General features: G+C 42.3%; 1 protein-coding gene across 1 annotated transcript in view; it reads right to left on the bottom strand.

Annotated features, from left to right (window-relative positions):
* Window positions 1-18418, bottom strand: part of DPY19L2 (dpy-19 like 2) — a 49545-nt gene extending 31127 nt beyond the window's left edge. Inside the window, exons 1-6 of the mRNA XM_090287029.1 lie at window positions 18046-18418; window positions 15184-15208; window positions 13799-13886; window positions 11446-11583; window positions 10009-10129; window positions 4468-4561 (exon numbers count right to left, since the gene is read on the bottom strand). Coding sequence (XP_090143155.1) covers window positions 4468-4561; window positions 10009-10129; window positions 11446-11583; window positions 13799-13886; window positions 15184-15208; window positions 18046-18418 — 839 coding nt within the window. The remainder of the gene's footprint in view (window positions 1-4467; window positions 4562-10008; window positions 10130-11445; window positions 11584-13798; window positions 13887-15183; window positions 15209-18045) is intronic.
* Between the last annotated feature and the right edge of the window lie 401 nt (window positions 18419-18819).

The following is an 18819-nucleotide window of genomic DNA, read 5'->3' as shown; positions in this document are numbered from 1 at the left end:
CACTTCAGAGTCAATATTACATTCTTTGAATATTTGAATATTCAGAATGGAAGCAAATTTTTGCCTTTCGATTAAGGGATGAAAACAAGAGTCTAACGGTTTCATTTAGTAGCAACTTTAAACTGTCTAAACTATGGCAAATATTCTTTCCTTGAGCCCCAAAGAGACAATTAGAATACAAAAATGAGATCAAGGACAGCCATCGAAGGCTAAGGACTCTTTCTTAAAGTTGACTTTTCTCTGTAATTGGTCATCACTTGTATGCGTAGCTCCACACTTGGAAAACAATAAATATTGGTTGAGTGATTTTAAAAGGAAGGAATAGTTTTTTTTTAAAAAAAAAACCATGAACAGAGGAAAGCAAATGGGAAATGATTACCATTAATAAATGTTCACTAAAGGAAATTCAAAGGATACACTGTGAAAGGTAAGAAACGGCGAGAAGGAACGTCTGAGAAGCGAGAACAATACTGCACGCAGACACTAGGAGCGTGCGGGTAAGTCTAGGCAAAGACTTGGCATGTAAATAATGAAACAAAACAAAGAATGAGGACTGCTGTGGACGAGCAATGAGAGTACTAAACTACAGTAATAATGATGAGATGCTGCAGACTGCAGGGGGCTGGTTTGAAGCAACGTGTTCTAACATTCCCTGTATTGATCAAGAGAACAGGAAAAATATCAATTGCCACCCAAAAGACACAAACAGGGCACCTACTTTTCAAGTCAGTGTTAGTGCGGCCGGGTTGCCACTGTAAGAAATGCAAACTATCCCCACAAATCCCTGTTTCTTTTGTTTCTCACGTGCCCTTCAACATCCTCCCAGTTTTAGTCAACTTCTAGAGCCCATGTTTGTTATATCTACATATCCTTCTTAAAGACTGAGGCTTCATTTGATATCCCAGAACTATGTAACCAATTTAGGGAAGATGGCAACTCTTGGCGTGCACTAGCAATGAAAGATGCTAATCTAAAAAAATGGTAATCTTGTGTAACATTTTCCATATTTAAAAATGCATAAGCTCTACACACCATTTTCTAAAATAAAACACTTCAAGCCTAACACCATATAGTACTCCTCTTCTTTCAAAATACTGTGATGAGCTGAAATGTATCTTTCCAATACGGCACACATATTAGAAAGCACATACAACTTCTAGACGATTTATGGAATAATTATAAAGTGAATATCCTTGTAACCACCATGTCGCTGGGACAGAAAACTGGCCTCACCTGAGTCCCCACTCGCCGCCTCTCGAGACAGCCACCACCTTGATCTTTGCGATGACCAAGACAGCCACGTCTATGTACATACCATACCATCATTTACTTGAATCTGTTTTTAAACCTCATACAAAAGAAAGTATGCAGGATTTGTTTTTACTTTGTGCCTTCCTTCATCCACGCAACATTACAAGATTTGTCCATGCTGATGTGTGTGACCACAGCCCATTCAGTGTGTACACTTCTCTGCTGAGGGACATCGGAGTTGTTCGCAGTTGGCGTTATGACAAACCATGCTGCTATATTCGTGCACGTACTATTTCCTGGTGCACATGTCCGAGGGTTTCTTAGACATACGTGCTTTAAAATAGGAAGTGCTGCGTTATAAGGTATCTACCTTTTCAACTTTGCTAGAAACTCTGTGCTGTTTTCCCAAAATAGTTGTACTAATGTATGTGTCCACCTGCTGTGCGTGAAGTTCCTTCTGCTAATCAAATGGATGTGAAATAGTAGCTCATTGCAGTTTAAATTTGAAACTTCCTGATGTCAGTAACGAAAGATAGCGGGCAACTTTACACACATCTTTTTGGGAATTTGGGACTTCTTCTTCTGGGAAATGTCTCTTCGTAGATATGTTGTCCATTTTTCTATTGGGTTGTTTGTTGCCTTGGTCTTTGTCTGCCCCCTCGGATATAAACCCCACAAGGACAGAGGTTGCTGTTTCTAACTCCAGCACCTAGAATAATGCTCTTGGTCTCAGCACGCACTCAATAAAAAATTTGTCAAATGAATGAATGTAATGTCTGGATACTATGTTGGGTATATGCGTGGCAATATCTTTTCCCAGTTTGTGGCTTATCTCTTCATTCTAATATATCTTAAGAAAGTTAAATTCTTTTCATCAAATTCATCAGTTTTTTTTTTTCTTCTTGGCTAAGTTTTCATGTCTTATTTAAGAAATTCTCTCTTATCCCAAGTTACTGCTGATATTCTCCTATATAACATTCTAAACATTTGGTAATTTTGTCTTCTTTATTTGGGATTTTAATCCAACTAGGTTTTCTATTTCATACAGCTCAGACTTCTCTCTTTCCTATATGACCTCTCAACTATCCCAACACCTCTCATTAAGACACCTGTCCATACCCACTGGTCTGCAACATCAGCTCTGTCATTCACAGGGCGTCTTTAATTTTACATTTCTGCTCCTGTGCTCTATTTTACTCCAATGACATGTCCCTATGCCGATATCACACTGTCTTATTCCATTACCTTTCTAATATAGAAACAACAAAACAAGTTCTCCTGCCCTCTTCAACTATTTTAGGCCCTTTACATTTCTGAAAAAAATTTAAGATTAGCTTACTAAGGTTAACAAAACTGGTAGTGCATTGAATCTCTAAATCAATTGGAATAACTCTCACCTTTTTGAGATTCCCAATCCATGAACAGGGCATGTCTCTCCATTTATTTAGATATTCCTAATTGTCTTGCAAAGTTTTCTAATTTTCCAAAAGAGGGCATATATAGTTCTTGCTACATTTATTCTTAAGAACTTCATTTTTTTCAATGCTATTCTAAATGGCATCCTGTTAAATTTTCATTTTTTGTTTGATGCTAAAGTATAGATTTATAATACATGTGTGTTAATTTTTGCTTCCAGTAACATTATAAGCTTTCTTATTTAAATACTTAATCCATGGATTTTTTCCTGGATTTTCTACATAGAGTCATGTGATCTGCTTGTAAGGATACCTGTTTCTTTTGTTCAAGTTTTCCAATCCTTGCACTTACTACTTTTTCTTAACTTACTATGCTGAATAGGATACATGGTACAATGTTATATACATTTTTCATTGATTCTGTTAGTATTTTTACGCTGAAAACTTCCCCAAACAAGGGGTGTATAGATACTAACCTCTACATAGACAAAAACCCCAAGAAAACAATAAGTAGGAAGTAAAGATTAAATCTAGATATTTAACTTTCAATGTTGTGCAGCTCATCATAGAGGAAGCTACTGATTCAGTTAGGAGTGTACTCTGCTGTAAGAAACAGAAAATCTGACAAAAGTGGCTTAAAATATAGATGTTTATTAACGAAGTCAACGAGAAAATGACAGGGAAGCGTCCGCAGCCACCAGCCCGGCAGCACAGAGATGCGAGGGCAGACGTGTGTGCTGCATCTACAGCCGTTCCCCTCGCGCTGCGATGTGACCCCAGGCGTCACATCCAAGTAAAAGCAGGAAGAAATGGAGAAGAGGCGGCCGAATCTACCTTTTTGTGAGTGAGGCGAATAAATGTTCTCCTGGGTGTAACCAAGGTGGATTGCACCTTATTTTTCACGGAAAAAGGCAGCTCAAACGGCTCACCCAGGCTCGCTGGAGAGTGAGAGGCAGGATACAGCCAACCCTTGAGTGACAGAGGGCTGAGTCCTGCGGGTCCACCTTTACGTGGAGTTTTTCAATCAATACTGTAAGTGTACTTAACTCTTCCTCGTGATTTTCTCAGTAACACTCTTCTCCTTGCTTACTTTATTGTAAGAATGCAGCTAATATATGTAACATACAAGACAGGTATTAAGCAACTATTTACGTCACTAGGAAGGCTCTGGTCAACAGCAGGCTGTTAGTAGTTAAGTTTGCGGGGAGTCAAAGTTATGCATGGATTTTCAGCTAAGTATGCATGACGGTGAGGGGGTGGCACCTGTAACCCCTGCGTTGTTCAACGGTCAACTGCACATGACTGTCATAGTTGACTCCAGCCTACCAGTGGGCACTGAGCACACAGCCATCCCCCACTAAGCAGCGGTGCTGGACCCAGGAAAGAAGGGCTATTGAGGGGGTGTCTGCTATAGGTACAAATGTCACCTTCTACTGCTTCCTGAATTTCCCATGGACGGAAATTAAAATGAGCAGTCTTCTGCTACTAACGCCAACCAAAGATCCCCTCTATCATAATAACGTTACACGTGACCCGAAGGTAATTTCATTCAAACTTTGTCTAGAAATCTTACCCAAAAGAAGTCCACACCAGAATAAAAGGAAGGCCTTTATGATATTATTTGAGTGACAGCCCTAGTTTCAGGTTGCATGATACCAGATAACTTCTGGGAAAAAAAATAGATCTAAAAACGTCCCTACTATTAATCAATTCATTCCATTAATAGTCCTTTTCATATAATCAACAACGGTCAGCTGGTCCTTATAAGGCCACTAAAAGATCTCTCAGTACATAGGCTTACCTCAGATACGCACCATATACGAAGAACAATGCCATCATTATTCCATTTAAAATAAAAATCATACCAACATAAAAGTAAGCAGGGTCTCCCATTCCTTTAAAAAGACACAGATTATTCAGTATTTAATGAATGACTATAAAGTAATAGGACATAATTATTGCAGTGCTTTGTGATTGATCACTCACGAAGTTACTGAGAGCATTTGCTCTGCAGACTGCTACTCTCTTTAACAGCTACATTCGTGCTCTCCCCTTACATGAGATACTATTAGTTACATTCAGGCTTTATGCGCCATTGAGGTTACATTTATACTTTCCCCTAATTAAGTATTATTATACTGTAATGGTGCCTCTCATTATTCAGGAGATGCTGCTATTGTTCAGAATCTAGAACTGTGTGTAGTCACTTGATGAATTATAAGAATAAATCCACTGCATGATTATCTTTTGCTTGGTTCTAGGATGAGTAAGATATGGGCCCTGAGCCCAAGCAACAGCTTTAGCTGGTCGGAGATAATCTAGTTACTTGATCCATTATGATATATAACTTGGACCTTAAACCTTAACATATAATAAATGCCATGTGTAAGACCAGAGAGACAGATAGGCAGACAGACATGTATGAAATATATTAACACACACATGATCTACTAGGTGCTACATGGTTTACTAGGTGCTTTACAATCTTCATGTCACATAATCCTCAGAACAAATCTACGAGATTAGCTAGTATGAAAATAATTTTTAGTGGTTGAGAAAACAGAACACAGAAAATGTAAAGTTATTTAGTTTTCAAAGTTTTTGATGGTGCAAGGACCTGAAGGCCGGCATTCCTCATTCCTCTGCTTCTCTGGCCGTTCCTTCAGTCTGTCCTAGCTCCTCTTACTTGGCACACCCCCTTCGTGTTGGACCACCTGAGGCTGTCACATGCCCCCTTCTTTTCTCAGTCTCTCTCTAAGGAGATTCTCCCACTTCCATGGCCCCAACTGTCATCTGCAAACAGATGACTCCAAGTCTACATTGGGCCCATAACTGTCTTCTTATTGCTCGGGGTCCACATGCAGGTAGTTACTTGACCTCTCCACCCCGAGGCCTCTTGGGTATCTGAACCTAATGTAGCTGTTCAGATCTGCTATTTTAATAATCTTTTTTTACATTCAAAGCGACTTAGTTAAGACAGGAACTTAATACTTACATGACTTCACTCTCCTTCCCTTGCCCATCAACCAGTTACTAAATCTTGTCAATTCAGCTTCCAAAACCTCCCTCAGACCCATGGATGCCCTGTCCCCACCCTGCAGTCACTTGCTGAGAGCATTCCAGGGTCCTGCCTGGCCTCACTGAACCCACTTCTGTTCTCTGTTAATACCTTTTCCAAACCACTGCCAAAATACTGGTTTTGAAATGCCAATCTGTTAAAAGTCTTCAATGGGACCCTTGCTCACAGACAGGCCCACCATCAGTTCACACCTCTTTTCTTCCCTGTCTCTCTGCTCTGGGTGTCCCCGACTTTCAGTTCTCCGTGGCCTCAAGCGTTTTGAGTATGCTGGCCGCTACTCGTGAAACACCCCCTTCTCTTACTCCCAACCTGGGTGAGCTTGTTTTCTTACTGGTAACATCTGTCACAGTTACTACAGCTGGGAGGGCAAGGCGCCAAGGTGACTGGTGCACCTTGGGGTCCTAAGGCCTGACATTAACCTGTCACTTAATGGCAACTTAATAAATATCATAAATGTACATATATAAGGTGATTTTTCCCACCTCTTAGAAAAGGCTCTGCTTCCTAAGCTGATTGAGTCACTACAGAGTCTCTCGTTTTATGAAGCATTTTCTCCATTCCTTTGTTTTGCATTAAAAAAGCCTAATTATGTCTCGAACATCCTCTATCAGTGCTATTTTAGATGTTATAAAGATCATCTTAGGGACTCAATAAAAATATAGGGAAACATGAAAATGCAGGTTTAGTACACAAGGTCTGTGCAGAAAAAAATCCATCCATTATTAACATAACAAGAACAGTTTGCATGACATCGATGGAACCTGGCAGCCAAGGAGAGTGGACTGGAATGCGCAGGCGTGAACAGTGACGCCTTCACTGTACTGGTCAGTGGGGGCGGTAGATGCTGTAGGGTGAGCACGTGTTCTGTGCGGCCATCGCATTCACAATGACTGAGTGAGTACAGCAATGAGTCTGCATCAGATTCTGCATTAAGCTTGAACATTCCTCTGCGGGAACTACTCGGATGGTTCAGAAGGCCGCAGCTGTGGGCAGCTGGTGATCAGCAGCTTCATCACGAAAATGTGCTCACTCATGCATCACGTCTCGTGCAGAGGTTTTCAGCAAAATATCAAATGACCCAGGTGACTCAGCCCCACTAGAGCCCAGATTTGGTGCCCTGTGACTTCTGGCTTTTCCCAAAACTTAAATCACCTTTGAGAGGGAAGAGATTTCAGCTCATCGATGAGATTCAAGAAAATACGATGGGGCAGCTGATGGCAATTGGTAGAACTGTGTGAGGTCCCAAGGTGTCTACTTTGAAGGGACTGAGGCATCATTGTCCTGTGTACAACGTTTCTTGTATCTCGTATCTTCTTTCAATTTTTTTAAGTATATTTTACTGATTATGCTGTTACAGTTGTCCTAATTTTTCCCCCTTTGCCTCTCTCCTCCTGGTACCCCCCTTCCCTCCAGCAATACCTTCTCCAACTTAGTTCATGTCCATAGATTGTGCATATAAGCTCTTTGGTGTCTCCATTTCCTATACTATTCTTAACATTTCCTTGTCTATTTTGTACCTACCGATTATGCTTATTTTTTTAAGTATATTTATTGTGTTCTTACTGTTGTCTCAATTTTTTTCCCTTTGCTCACCTCTGCCCAGTAACCCCCTTCCCTCCAGCAATCCCACACCCTCAGTTCATATCCATGGGTCATGCATATAAGTTCTTTGGCTTCATCCTTTCCTATATTATTCTTAACTTCTCCTATTTTGTACCAACTAATTATGCTTCTTAGTCCCTGCACCATTTCCCCATTTCTCCCTCTCCCCTCTCCCAGCTGATAACCCTCCAAATGATCCCCATACCTATGATTCTGTTCTTATTCTGGTTTGCTTAGTTGGATTTTGTTTTTATTTTTTAGATTCAGTTGTTGATAGTTATGAGTTTATTGTCATTTTAATGTTCATAATTTTGATCTTATTTTTCTTAAGTAAGTCCCTTCCACATTTCATATAATAATAGCTTGGTGATGATGAACTCCTTTAGCTTTATCTGGTCTGGAAAGCACCTTATCTGCCCTTCCATTCTAAATGACAGCTTTGTTGGATAGGTAATCTTGGCTGTAAGTCCTTGCTTTTCATCACCTTGAATACTTCTTGCCAGTCACTTCTTACCTGCAAAGTTCCTTTTGAGAAATCAGCTGACAGTCTTATAGGCACCCCTTTGTAGGTAACTCTCTGCTTTTCTCTTGAAGCTTTTAAGATTCTCTCTTTATCTTGAAACTTTGACATTTTAATTATGATGTGTCTTGGTGTGGTCCTCTTTGGGTCTAGCTTGTTTGGAACTCTCTGTGCTTCCTGGACTTGTATGTCTATTTCCTTTGCCAAATTTTGGGGAGTTTTCCTTCATTATCTTCTTACATAAGTTTTCAATTTCTTGCTCTTCCTCTTCTCCTTCTGGAACCCCTATGGTTTAGATGTTGGCACATTTAAAGTTGTCCCAGAGGTTCCTAAACCTCTCCTCATTTTTCTCAATTCTTGCTTCCTCATTCTGCATTGGTTAACTGTTTGTCTCTTCCTTTTGTCCCAAATCATTGATTTGAACCTCAATTTCCTTCCCTTCACCATTGATTTTGTGTGGATTTTCCTTTGTTTCATTTAGCACAGCCTTTACTTCTTCCCTCATGCATTTGCTGTACTTAAGCATATCTGTCAAGCCTGTGAACATCTTTACCACCAGTGTTTTGAACTCTACATCTATTAGGTTGTCTATCTCCTCATCTGTTAGGTTGGCTATCTCCCACCGGAACCTTGATCCATTCCCCCTTTTGGGCCATACTTCTCTGTCTCCTCATTCTGACAGGTTCCTGTGTTTGATTGCCTCCGCATCCCAGGGAGAGCTGTCACTCCTGTTACATTGTGAGGGGCGGAGCCTTAGGGATTCGTCAGTACAGGGTGACCTGTTCCACCACGTTGTGGCGCTGCATGTAGGGGAGGGGTCTGAGAGGGAACAATGCTGCCTGCCCAGCACTCGCCCCTTTTCCAGGCACCTCTCCCACTTCTGTATGGAACTGGCGCCTCTCTAACTGATGCCCTGGCTGTCATTCCCAGAGTGGGTGGGTCTGCAGACATTTTAAGGCCATGGGGGCCCTTTAAACAAGCAGACTCTGCTAAGAGACTGGCAGTTTCTTCCTCCGCCCCAACCCCCACTGGTTTGCACAGTCAGAAGCAATGAGGCTTGATTTTCCCTGGTGCTGGGACCATGATCTGCGAGGTCTGGTGAGGAGCTGAGAACGCTCCCCAGGTGTCTCTTCTAACTTTTTAGAATGTGTTACTGAGCTTTCTGCTGGCCTGCTGCTGCCACCACCACACCGCGTACTCTCCGCCCCGGCTCCACCCCTCCTACCTGTCTGGGTATTTCTTCTTTATATCTTTGTTTGCCGGACTTCCATGCAGCTTGATTTTCTGGAACTTCTGATTGTCTCTAGTTTTGAGGTAGTTGTATCCCGTCTTAGTTGTGGAGGGAGATGCAGCATGTCTGTCTAGGCCTCCATCTTGGCCAGAAGTTATCTTGTATCTTCTTCAATAACTGTTTTTCATATTACATGGCTGGATACCTTCTGGACAGACCTCGTATATTCTGAGATTTGGTTGTAATTGCAAATAAGTCTATAAAAGTATATTTATAAAATATACTGTGTTCATGTTGTGAATATGAAGAAATAAAGAAAAAAACTCTAAATGTTATGCAAATTGATATATGTGACTTGGAATAGCAGTTTCAAGGGAGAGCATCATAATTAGATTGTAAAAATGCTAAACTGCCATCATCTTAAGTAGCAGTAACAAATACAAATCCTGGAAAACTGTTAGCTAATTCCACAAGTGACTGTTTGATTAAGATAGCAATGTAGACGGTATATATGAAGAATATGAAGTTTTTCTAAATCAATCTATTATTGCACATCTGATTTTATATGTCTCCATAACTAAATTTTTACATTAACTGTTACAGGTAGATATCTGACTGTGTAATTTAATCCCCACATTTATTATTTAAGCTACCCCAGAACTTATAGTCAGGACTGCCGTCCACTGGGGTATATTATGCCCAAATTCTAAATTAATACTCATAGTAGTAAGTACCTAGCCTTCTCAGAAAATTGTTGTAAAGTTAAATACTTTTATGTGAATCAGTTATAGTGTTTTTTAAAAAAAAACAACCATGAGTTTACAATAATTCTTGAAATAAGTCCTAACAGTATAAGCTGTTCATGTAAACATTAATGACAACCCAGCAGCAGTGTAGGAAAAAAACATGCCTTCGCAGCTTTGGACTTCACTTAGAGGTTCTACTCTGGTGACATTCCAGCAGGTCTTAGCTTCTAGCCCAAATAAATTCATTACTCCCATGAAGGTGCGATACAGGAAGGCTAGGATCACCTACAAATGATAAAAACAGAAAGAGACAGTGCAGAAAAAGTACATTATCTTCATAATAATTTTTTCAAAATACCATTTCTTGATGGTTGCCTTTGACATTACAAACTTCGACAAATTTATTTAAATCATTTCACTTGGGAATCAGTCATTTTAAAATTATATATGTATACATTATAAACTAAAGCTCTGTATTATAGAATAATGAACATCTATAAAGCTTTTTGTTGAGAATAGTTTACTTTATCAAGATGCAGGTGCTAGGTCAATAGTCAAGTCAACTGTAATTTGTATACAGAAGCAGCAAAAAAATGGGAAACTAAAATTAAAAAGTAATACCATTTACAATAATAAAAATAGTGCTTATAGAAGATGGTGTGTTGAAAAATAGAAAATATTGCTGAGAAAATAATGATTAACAAAATGGGGATCTAGTCCATTATCATGGATTGGAAGACTTAATATTAAGATGTCAATTCTTCCCAAATAGATGTATAAATCCAATGCAACCCCAATCAAAATCTCAATAATATTTTTGGAGAAACTGATAAACTAACTCTAACATTTACATAAAAAATAATTTTGAAAAGGAAAACCAAAGTTGGAGGACTACCTTATTTTAAATTTTATTTTAAAGCTATAGTCATCAAAGCAGTGTGGTACTGGCATAACTATAGATACAGAACAACAAAATAGTAGAGAATCCAGAAACAGATTCATACATAATATAGTCAGTTTTCAACATTATGTACCAAGACAATTCAATGAAGAAAGGATAGTTACCATAAAGAAGCAGCACAGGGGAACTTTCTGGCATTATTTTCAATGTTTTATATCTCAGCTAGGGTTTGGTTATACAGTTCTGTACATCTGTCAAATGTAAAACTCGAAGAACCAGTGTATTTGACAGTATGTAATTATACCTCACAGAGCTGACTAAGGGAAAGCAGCCAGAGTGAGAGAAGATATGTCAGCATGTGTCACTAGGGATTATGCTATAAAATACATAAGTTATGCCAACAAATGAGTAAGAAAACAACCCTCAACCAGGTAACAAAAATATTTATAGGTTATTGATAGAAGAATAAATACAAGTGTCTGTTAAACACAAAAATAGTCTTAACTCCACTAATAATAAGGGAAGTACAAATTAAAACAAACTCAGCAGAGGAACTTTGATACTCTGCTCAACTATAAGGACACATACAATCCATAAATCTTAAAGGTCCCCTCCTTCTAATAACACCATTGTGTTTACTTACTATTTTATCAAATGAAAAAGAATCGCTCCGCATGTATTTATCCCAGATTTCCCTCACCTCTGGATAAAGATGGAAGCGTTTCACCGCGTTAATGACAAGGGGATACTCGGTGAGCCTGTCCTTCATAATCATCCACAGCCCTTCCAAGAACGAAGGTGCTTCGATAATGGTCTTGAAATAGGAATAATAAAGTCCCTTCAAAAGGCACAAATTGTCAATGTAAGTAAAAACTGAAAAAAAAATTTTTATAACTTTCAGAACAACTCTTTTGTAGGGAAAGGTTGGTAATAAAGCTTCCTGTATTCCCCTGGCTACTGCTGCTACGCTCTGGGCCTCGGAAGGCGTACACGTTAGACGATCACAGCGCTATTCTTTCATGAGGCCTGGAGGTTGGAAAAGCACTGCAGGGCGGGTCAATGTTTTAAGAAGCTTTGCTAACCACACCTTAAAATATGTACACAATATATTTTAATTCTACTACACCTAATTTTACCTGTACTCTTTTTCTCCAGCTCTTTATGAAATAACATATAATGACCCTGAACCTCATGAGATGGAATCTCAGGCTTTCACCTTACGTCCCAGCTCCCTCTCACAGCTCAGCACAAAGGCCATGCTAACAAAAGGTCAACTACTGCTCACATCACAAATGCTGTGTCCTGAAAAAGGGGATTAGCTGAGCGTATGATTCCAGCACATGAAATAATGACGTCATAGGCTCGTTAAACATCAAAGATGAACAAAAGCATGTTGTTTTGTATCCCTTCCCTCATCGATTTCCTGCTTTCCTTCCCAACATCTAAAAGCAGGGGGAGGTGAAGGAGGGCATCAGGGGGACAAATGGTGATGGACAGAGAACCAACATGCGGTGGTGAACACACAGTACGGTGTACAGGTGGGGTGTGGTAGGGTGACGCACCTGCAACCTGTATACTTTCGTTAGCGTCGCCCCAATCAACTCAACAAAAAGAAAAAATAAAAGCAAATAAAGGGCCACATTGTTTGCAATACACTCTCTTCCCCCAAAACATTAAAACTAGCCCTCAGCTCCCCACGCCTGTGGCCTCACACAGCCCCATTCCCTGTGAGGGGGTGAGCGAAGCGGTGGCCCCTAAACTGAAAGGGGGTTCAGTTCCGTCTGAAAGAGCCTGTCCTCACAGTCGGGACGGGCAACACATGAATCCATGGGAGGGTTTTTATTTCTGCTTATGGGGCAGCGGGGACTGGTACAACGACAGGTGTCTAACATGCATAAGGCCATGCTTAGAGAAGAGAACATGCGTACGTATGTTTGTATTAACAGCAGTTATGGTTCTGTGCCAGGCACAGGGCTGTGTGCTCTGCTCGTCACCTCCCTTCCTCTTCACTAAGGCCCTGCGAGGCTGGCCGTGTCTCTAGTTCACAGATGAGGCGACTGAGGAGGAGGGAGCTTAACTGACTGGCCATCACCAGGGGAGCACGGAACGGACACCTGAATCCAGTGACCTGCCATCAACGCCCACGCTGCCATAGCCACGCCCCTTAATATTTTTATCTTTCTTTGAAAATGATAAGCTATACAACACTAAGTGCTAATGTAGCCAATTCTTCGAAGCTTTAAAAGGGCTGGAAGGGTGGGATTGAAAAAGCAGAGGTGCAGGGACCTAGAATAGGCGGACTTATAGACGGAAAGTGGAAGGGAGGTTCCCAGGGCCTGGGCGAAGGGACGGGCGAGGCGGTATCTAACGGGCACAGTTTCTCTCAGGGATGATAACGAAGCTCTGGGCATGGCTGATGGTGATGGCTGCACACTACAAATGTATGTAACGCTGCAGAACTGCACACGTAAAAATAGTTGAAATGGTAAATTTTGCTATTTAACAAATTGTAATATAAATTTAGGTTTTGATTTTAATTGAGCCACAAAAAAAAGAGCCATGGCTACAGAATCAATCAGGAGGGCCCGCCTGATTGAGTCCTTCGCGCGGCCCCTGCGTGGCTGATGTGGGGGGTTATCCTGGTCTCTCAGCTGTAAAATTCTGCAGGTCTGGCTTCAGTTAGCCCATTGAGTCCTTGCCATCACTGTGTCCAATATGTACAGCAGATGGCACTGTCTCCGTTTTACGGGTTAAGTATCAAAATAACAGAAAAACTATTAAAGAGAGTATAAAGTTGCCTCTTAAAAGAGGGGACGCTGATGTCAAGAGAACTAAAATAAATAAGTAAATAAATAAAGCCTATCCGCAAAGGAGGAAAGTGAATAGGGAGAAAAAGAACCTAAAACGCTTCTGACTTAACTTAGCAAAGCTAAGTTATAGCTCAAGAAACAGGGCAGCTCCCCAAAAATGCATTTCGGTTCCTAATAACTGTCCACCTTATAATCTTAATATCACTCTACTACAAATCGAGTCATTAGAAAACAGAACCTAACCATTTCGGTGCGAAAAGTCATCTCCCGTTCCAAGGATGAGAGGTGGGAAAAGTGACGGTCATTTTCAAAAAGTGTTACTAAATGTACCCTAGGGAAAAAAAAATAATAAAGCACCATTTTATAAGAGTAAGAACATGTTTCAAACAAGTCTTAAAATAACTAAGTTACAGATAGACAAAGCACGAAAACTATGAACAAGAAAAAATAAATTTTAATAACCAACACTGAGATAGCTTTGTCATTTGCTTACTAACGTGTCCATTTTTAGGCACTTACAGCCCAGGGCTCCGCGGAGCTGACCTTCTTTAATGCCAGGCCCCTAAATCAGAACCAACGTAACTTTGGCTTGTTTGTTACACTTCCCAATAGTTTCTAATACCAAGTTTGGCAAATGCCTCCGTAACTGCTGAAAAGCATTCAGTATATAACTTTAAACAAAATTACTTTACATTAAAGCAATGATAAATAAGGATAATTCCATATAAGGAATCAGCTTTCAGGTGACAAAGAACACAGGACCTTACTGCCAGATGTTTTACTAGCACACCTGTAGAAAACAGCTGCAGGCAGTGACGGGAGGAGCTGCTGTGAGGAGCAAAATTAGTGTCGGGGAGCAATTATGCTGCCCCTCATTCACATACAGGTGCTCCCCAATGAAGTCAAAGATAAAACCGGTTCCTATGTGCACCCGGTCTCCCACTCACCTTCATTTATGTGTGGGACACAGGCCAGGGTGCCCACAGCTGTAGGAAATATCTGTTACCAGTACAGCCTTAGTTCTAACACCAAAGTCTCCCTGCAGCCCAAATGGCCAGAACAGCGCTGTCCCCAAGGACATGGGGGCAGAGCCCATTCTGCCCCAGGAGAGAAATCCCTGGGCTCAGGCAGAAATGAAAATGGGTAAGGGGGAAAATATTATATTTTACACATAATTTTTATCCCCTCCCCCAAGTCACTTGTGTAAAATAAGGTACATGTGCGCTGAAGCCTCATTTAACTCTGAATTACCATTGCGGTCTGTATCTTCATTTCTACCTGATTTCCAACTGACGGGCGTTATGTCAACTAACACACCATTACTGTCAAATCAGGTAGTTTGTTAGATGAAATAAACACGCAGAGTACACTAGAAAATCCAGATACTAAAGAAATATAGTAGTGAATCCTTTGGTAAAGCAAAATTATCTTAAGGCATAAGTTATGAGTCCCCTAATGCACCCATTTTGTAAAGGCTGCTTCCCGCATGAGGTTTTTCAAAAAGTAATTTGTATGCGTTGGCTAATACAGATGCTCATACAAGAGGTTATGGTTTGATTGTACGCAAACAGTGATGACCATTTTTAATTCAAGTGCTTTTATTTATTTCAGTCTGAAACTAATCTTACCAGTGCAAAACTGCTACAAAGGCAGCTGGAAAAAAAAAAGAAAGAAGTCGTTAAAGGCTGCTCTGTGAGGGTAATTTTAAAACACCCTTTAAACAACTATTTCAAATGCATTCCCTTAGATGACTAGAGAGCACACACAAGCAAGGTGGGCAGCTAATTCTGTCTAGGTGACACAGGAAACATGCCAGAAGCTCATAAAACAACTGTGAACAGTGCTTACCTCTGCAGGGGGATTGGAGGAGCAAAGGGAGGGACGCGGAAGACCACGTCTCATATTTGTGATTTGCAAAAGAGTGAAGACATTACTGATGATTTTGAGCTTTCTGTGATTTTTCAGTATCATTCACTCTTATTTTCTCTGTTATTCTGTTTCTGTACATAAAGTTTTAAAAAGAATCACATATACACACTCTGACCAGCTCAGTCCTTTCAGCAGTGACTCCAGCCACTAGAAGTCACGGAGCCCACTGCCCCTTGGGCTCATCAGAATGTGGCACATTCAGGGAAAAGCCTCCTCAGCAGCTCCTCTGTCCCCCTGCTGGGAAGCCCCTAAGGACAATTCAGACCTTCACTGAGCCTTCGCAGCTCCTGAACTCTGAGCCTGGGAGGCTCATGTGGAGTCCCCATGCCTGTCCTAGGAAGGAGGCTTCATCAGGGAGCTGCCAGACTGGTCAGAAAAGATGCATTTGTGGGGATGGGCTTTTTGAGGAGCTCCAAACACTGTCACTTCTGGTGGTTGGGACTTGGTCTATTGCCAAGGATATCATGAAGATGGGAGAAGGGATAGGAGGAGGCCAACTGAAAACACCACCAACCACACTGTTCTTAAAGAGCTTCAGTAGTTTTTCTTGAATAAGTGTACTTTTGATTAATGTAAACCTTTGGTTAATTTCCAAAGATCTGAAAAAGTTGATCTCATGATATTTCAAGTATTTTTGTTACTGTCCCAGTGGAGTGAATTTACTTAGCTACTCCTGATGTCCTGCCTCCCCTCCAAGATTTTATAATAGCATTGGGTTGGCCAAAATGTTTCATTTTTTTCCCACATGATGGCTCCAGTGGTACTGAGTTGTCTTCAATTTCATTCAAAACAATTTTGTTAGGTAGTCTTGTGACAGCTGTCATATCAATGTGCATTTAAAGAAACATCAAAATCGGTGAGTTTTTGTGCAGCCATTTTAACGTTGGAGATGGAAGGAAATACCCAACATTTTTGGCATGTTATGCTTTATTATTTCAAGAAAGGTAAAAACACAAATGGAATGCAAAAAAAAAGATTTGTGCAGAGTATGGAGAAGGTGCTGTGGCTGGTCAAATGTGTCAAGAGTGGTTTGCAAAGTTTCTTGGTACTAGTGACATTCTGGCCAAATAATTCTTTGCAGCGGGGCTGTCTTATGCATTGGAAGATGTTTAGCAGCCCCCAGGCCTCTACCCACTAGAAGCCAATAGCGGGAGTCAGCTGACATACTAAGTATCCAAATCAAAAGTTACTGGTGAACATGAAAAATGTGTCTCTTATTTCACAGAAGGAAACTAAATGGACTTTCTGGCCAACCCAATATTTCTTACGGTTGTCCCAAAATATACTGGGCAAGTTATTTTTCACACCACCAACATTAACCTCTTAAAACTTCAAAATTAACTCAACTTGGCTAACAAAATAAACACAAGTTAATTATTAATTCAATTAACAATAAGAAGAAGAAGAAGAAAACACTGCAATGTTGAAGACTCCCCATCATGCTCCTCCAAGTCTTTTTCCATATTCCTAACCATCCTGGGCTCATTCCTACAACTTCTCAATACTTGTCAGAAGATTTAGTTGTTTTATATCATGAACAGCAAACGACAGCCCACTCTCTGTTCTCTTCCACTAGCTAAAAATGTTTGTCACACTTTTTTAAGGTTGTAAAAATAAGGAAGAAGAATAGGCAATGCAGACTGAATGCTGTCGGTGAAGCTCAAAATCTTTTCTACCCACTCTTTACAGAAAAAAAAGGTATATTCACTAGATTTGTTAATTCTTTCTACTAATATATAATATACTCTGAGCCACTTTGAAATTAAACCTGTATCTTCTTTCTCAACCTGAAACAGGTAAGGCTTCATTTACTTTAAAATACACAGAGACTGCCCTGTTCCACTACATCTGTATCCTGTTTCTTAGTCTCCGGACAATTATATATACTGGTGAAAACTCTTAAAAGTTCTGTTTAAGGAAAGGGGAAAAATAAAAAAAAAAAAATACCCTACTAAATCCATCGGGCTTTCCAAAAATCCTCAAAATATCCCGTGTCTCTCACGCTCTCCCCTTGCCCGGCATGCCACACCTGATAAAACGATAAAGTGTAATAATGGCAACATCTCAGTGCAGAAGGTAGGAGAAAAAGCCCGTCTCCGAGGGGCCTCACCTCTGAATGCGACCCGGCCTTACACTTGACGGAAACAAAGGCCATTTGCCACAAGCATCCCAGACTTCTCCTATGCCCATCTCAGTGTTTCTCTGTGCAGTCACCCCTGCTTTCCTGTTCCCGACCATCTCCGAGGACGCTCTCCCCTCTCCAACGGGTGCCTTTATTTCCACCCTTACAACGTCTGCCTCTCGAGCGCTAACCTCTCCTGTTCACAGCCTGTGATACAAACGGAGGCGCCCTGATTAAGGTACTTTGTTGGCGCCGGCCCCCCAGATGATCGCCAAGCCCGAAACCCCCGGGAAATGTTTTAGAACAGCACTGCAGGGGGCTGGGGGGCTGCTGCCCGCGCCTTTGCAGAGCTCCGACCTTGACGTTGTGGCCACCAGGCGTCCCCGCCACTCCTGCAGCCCCGGCGAAGCCAGGGGCGCGCCCGGCGCGCTACGCTCACCTACGCCCGCGGCGGCCCGGAACGAGAACTGGCGCCTCCGCAGGAGCTGCACCTGGTCCCGCAGCCGCTCCAGGGCGGAGTGGAAGAGCTGGAAGCGGCGGCGGAGAAGGTCCTGTGCGGCCGCCTCCACCTGCGTGGAGCTCTGCGCCTTCAGTCTGCGGGGCCTCCGCGGAGAGCAGGGCCGGGAGCGCCCGGGCGGGTGCCCGCAGCCTACGGGCCGGGCCGGCGCCGCCTCCTGCGGCTCCCCGTCCGCCGGCGGCTCCCGGGCCCCCGTGGCCCCGCGCCGCCGCCGCCGCCGCGCCTGCGGGGAGCGCCGAGAGTGCGGAGGCTCCGAGGCCGCGCCCCTGGGCTTCAGCCTCCTCGGCCGGACCATTTGCTGGTCGTCCCTGGCCGCACGGACCCGGCTCTCCCTCCGGCGCGGGCCCGGCCCGGTACCCCCAGTCCGCCGGGGCTCGAAGCCTCAACGACTCGGCCCCGCCGCCGTTGCGGGCGGCCCGGTCGTCCAGGCGACCGAGGAACGCGGGGGCGGGGCGTGAGGTTCGCGCGGCTGGTGCGGGCGCCCCGGCCACGTGCGCCGCTGCAGGTGCCCGGCCGCCCACGTGCGCCGCTGCAGGTTCCTGCGTCTCCGCTGATTCGATTTGTTTCCTGGAGGTACCGAGCGCCTTAGGGTCGCTGCGCGTCTTGGCAGAACGAAGCGTCCTTTTGCCCTTGGTCTAGCCCTTGAAAGTACACGTATGGTCATTTGTATCCTTTAAAAATACTGTTATAGAAATG

This window comes from Furipterus horrens, unplaced genomic scaffold (assembly GCF_987537825.1).
Source record: "Furipterus horrens unplaced genomic scaffold, mFurHor1.1.pri manual_scaffold_9, whole genome shotgun sequence".
NCBI classification, from domain to species: domain Eukaryota; kingdom Metazoa; phylum Chordata; class Mammalia; order Chiroptera; family Furipteridae; genus Furipterus; species Furipterus horrens.
This window is presented reverse-complemented; position numbering and strand designations above follow the sequence as displayed.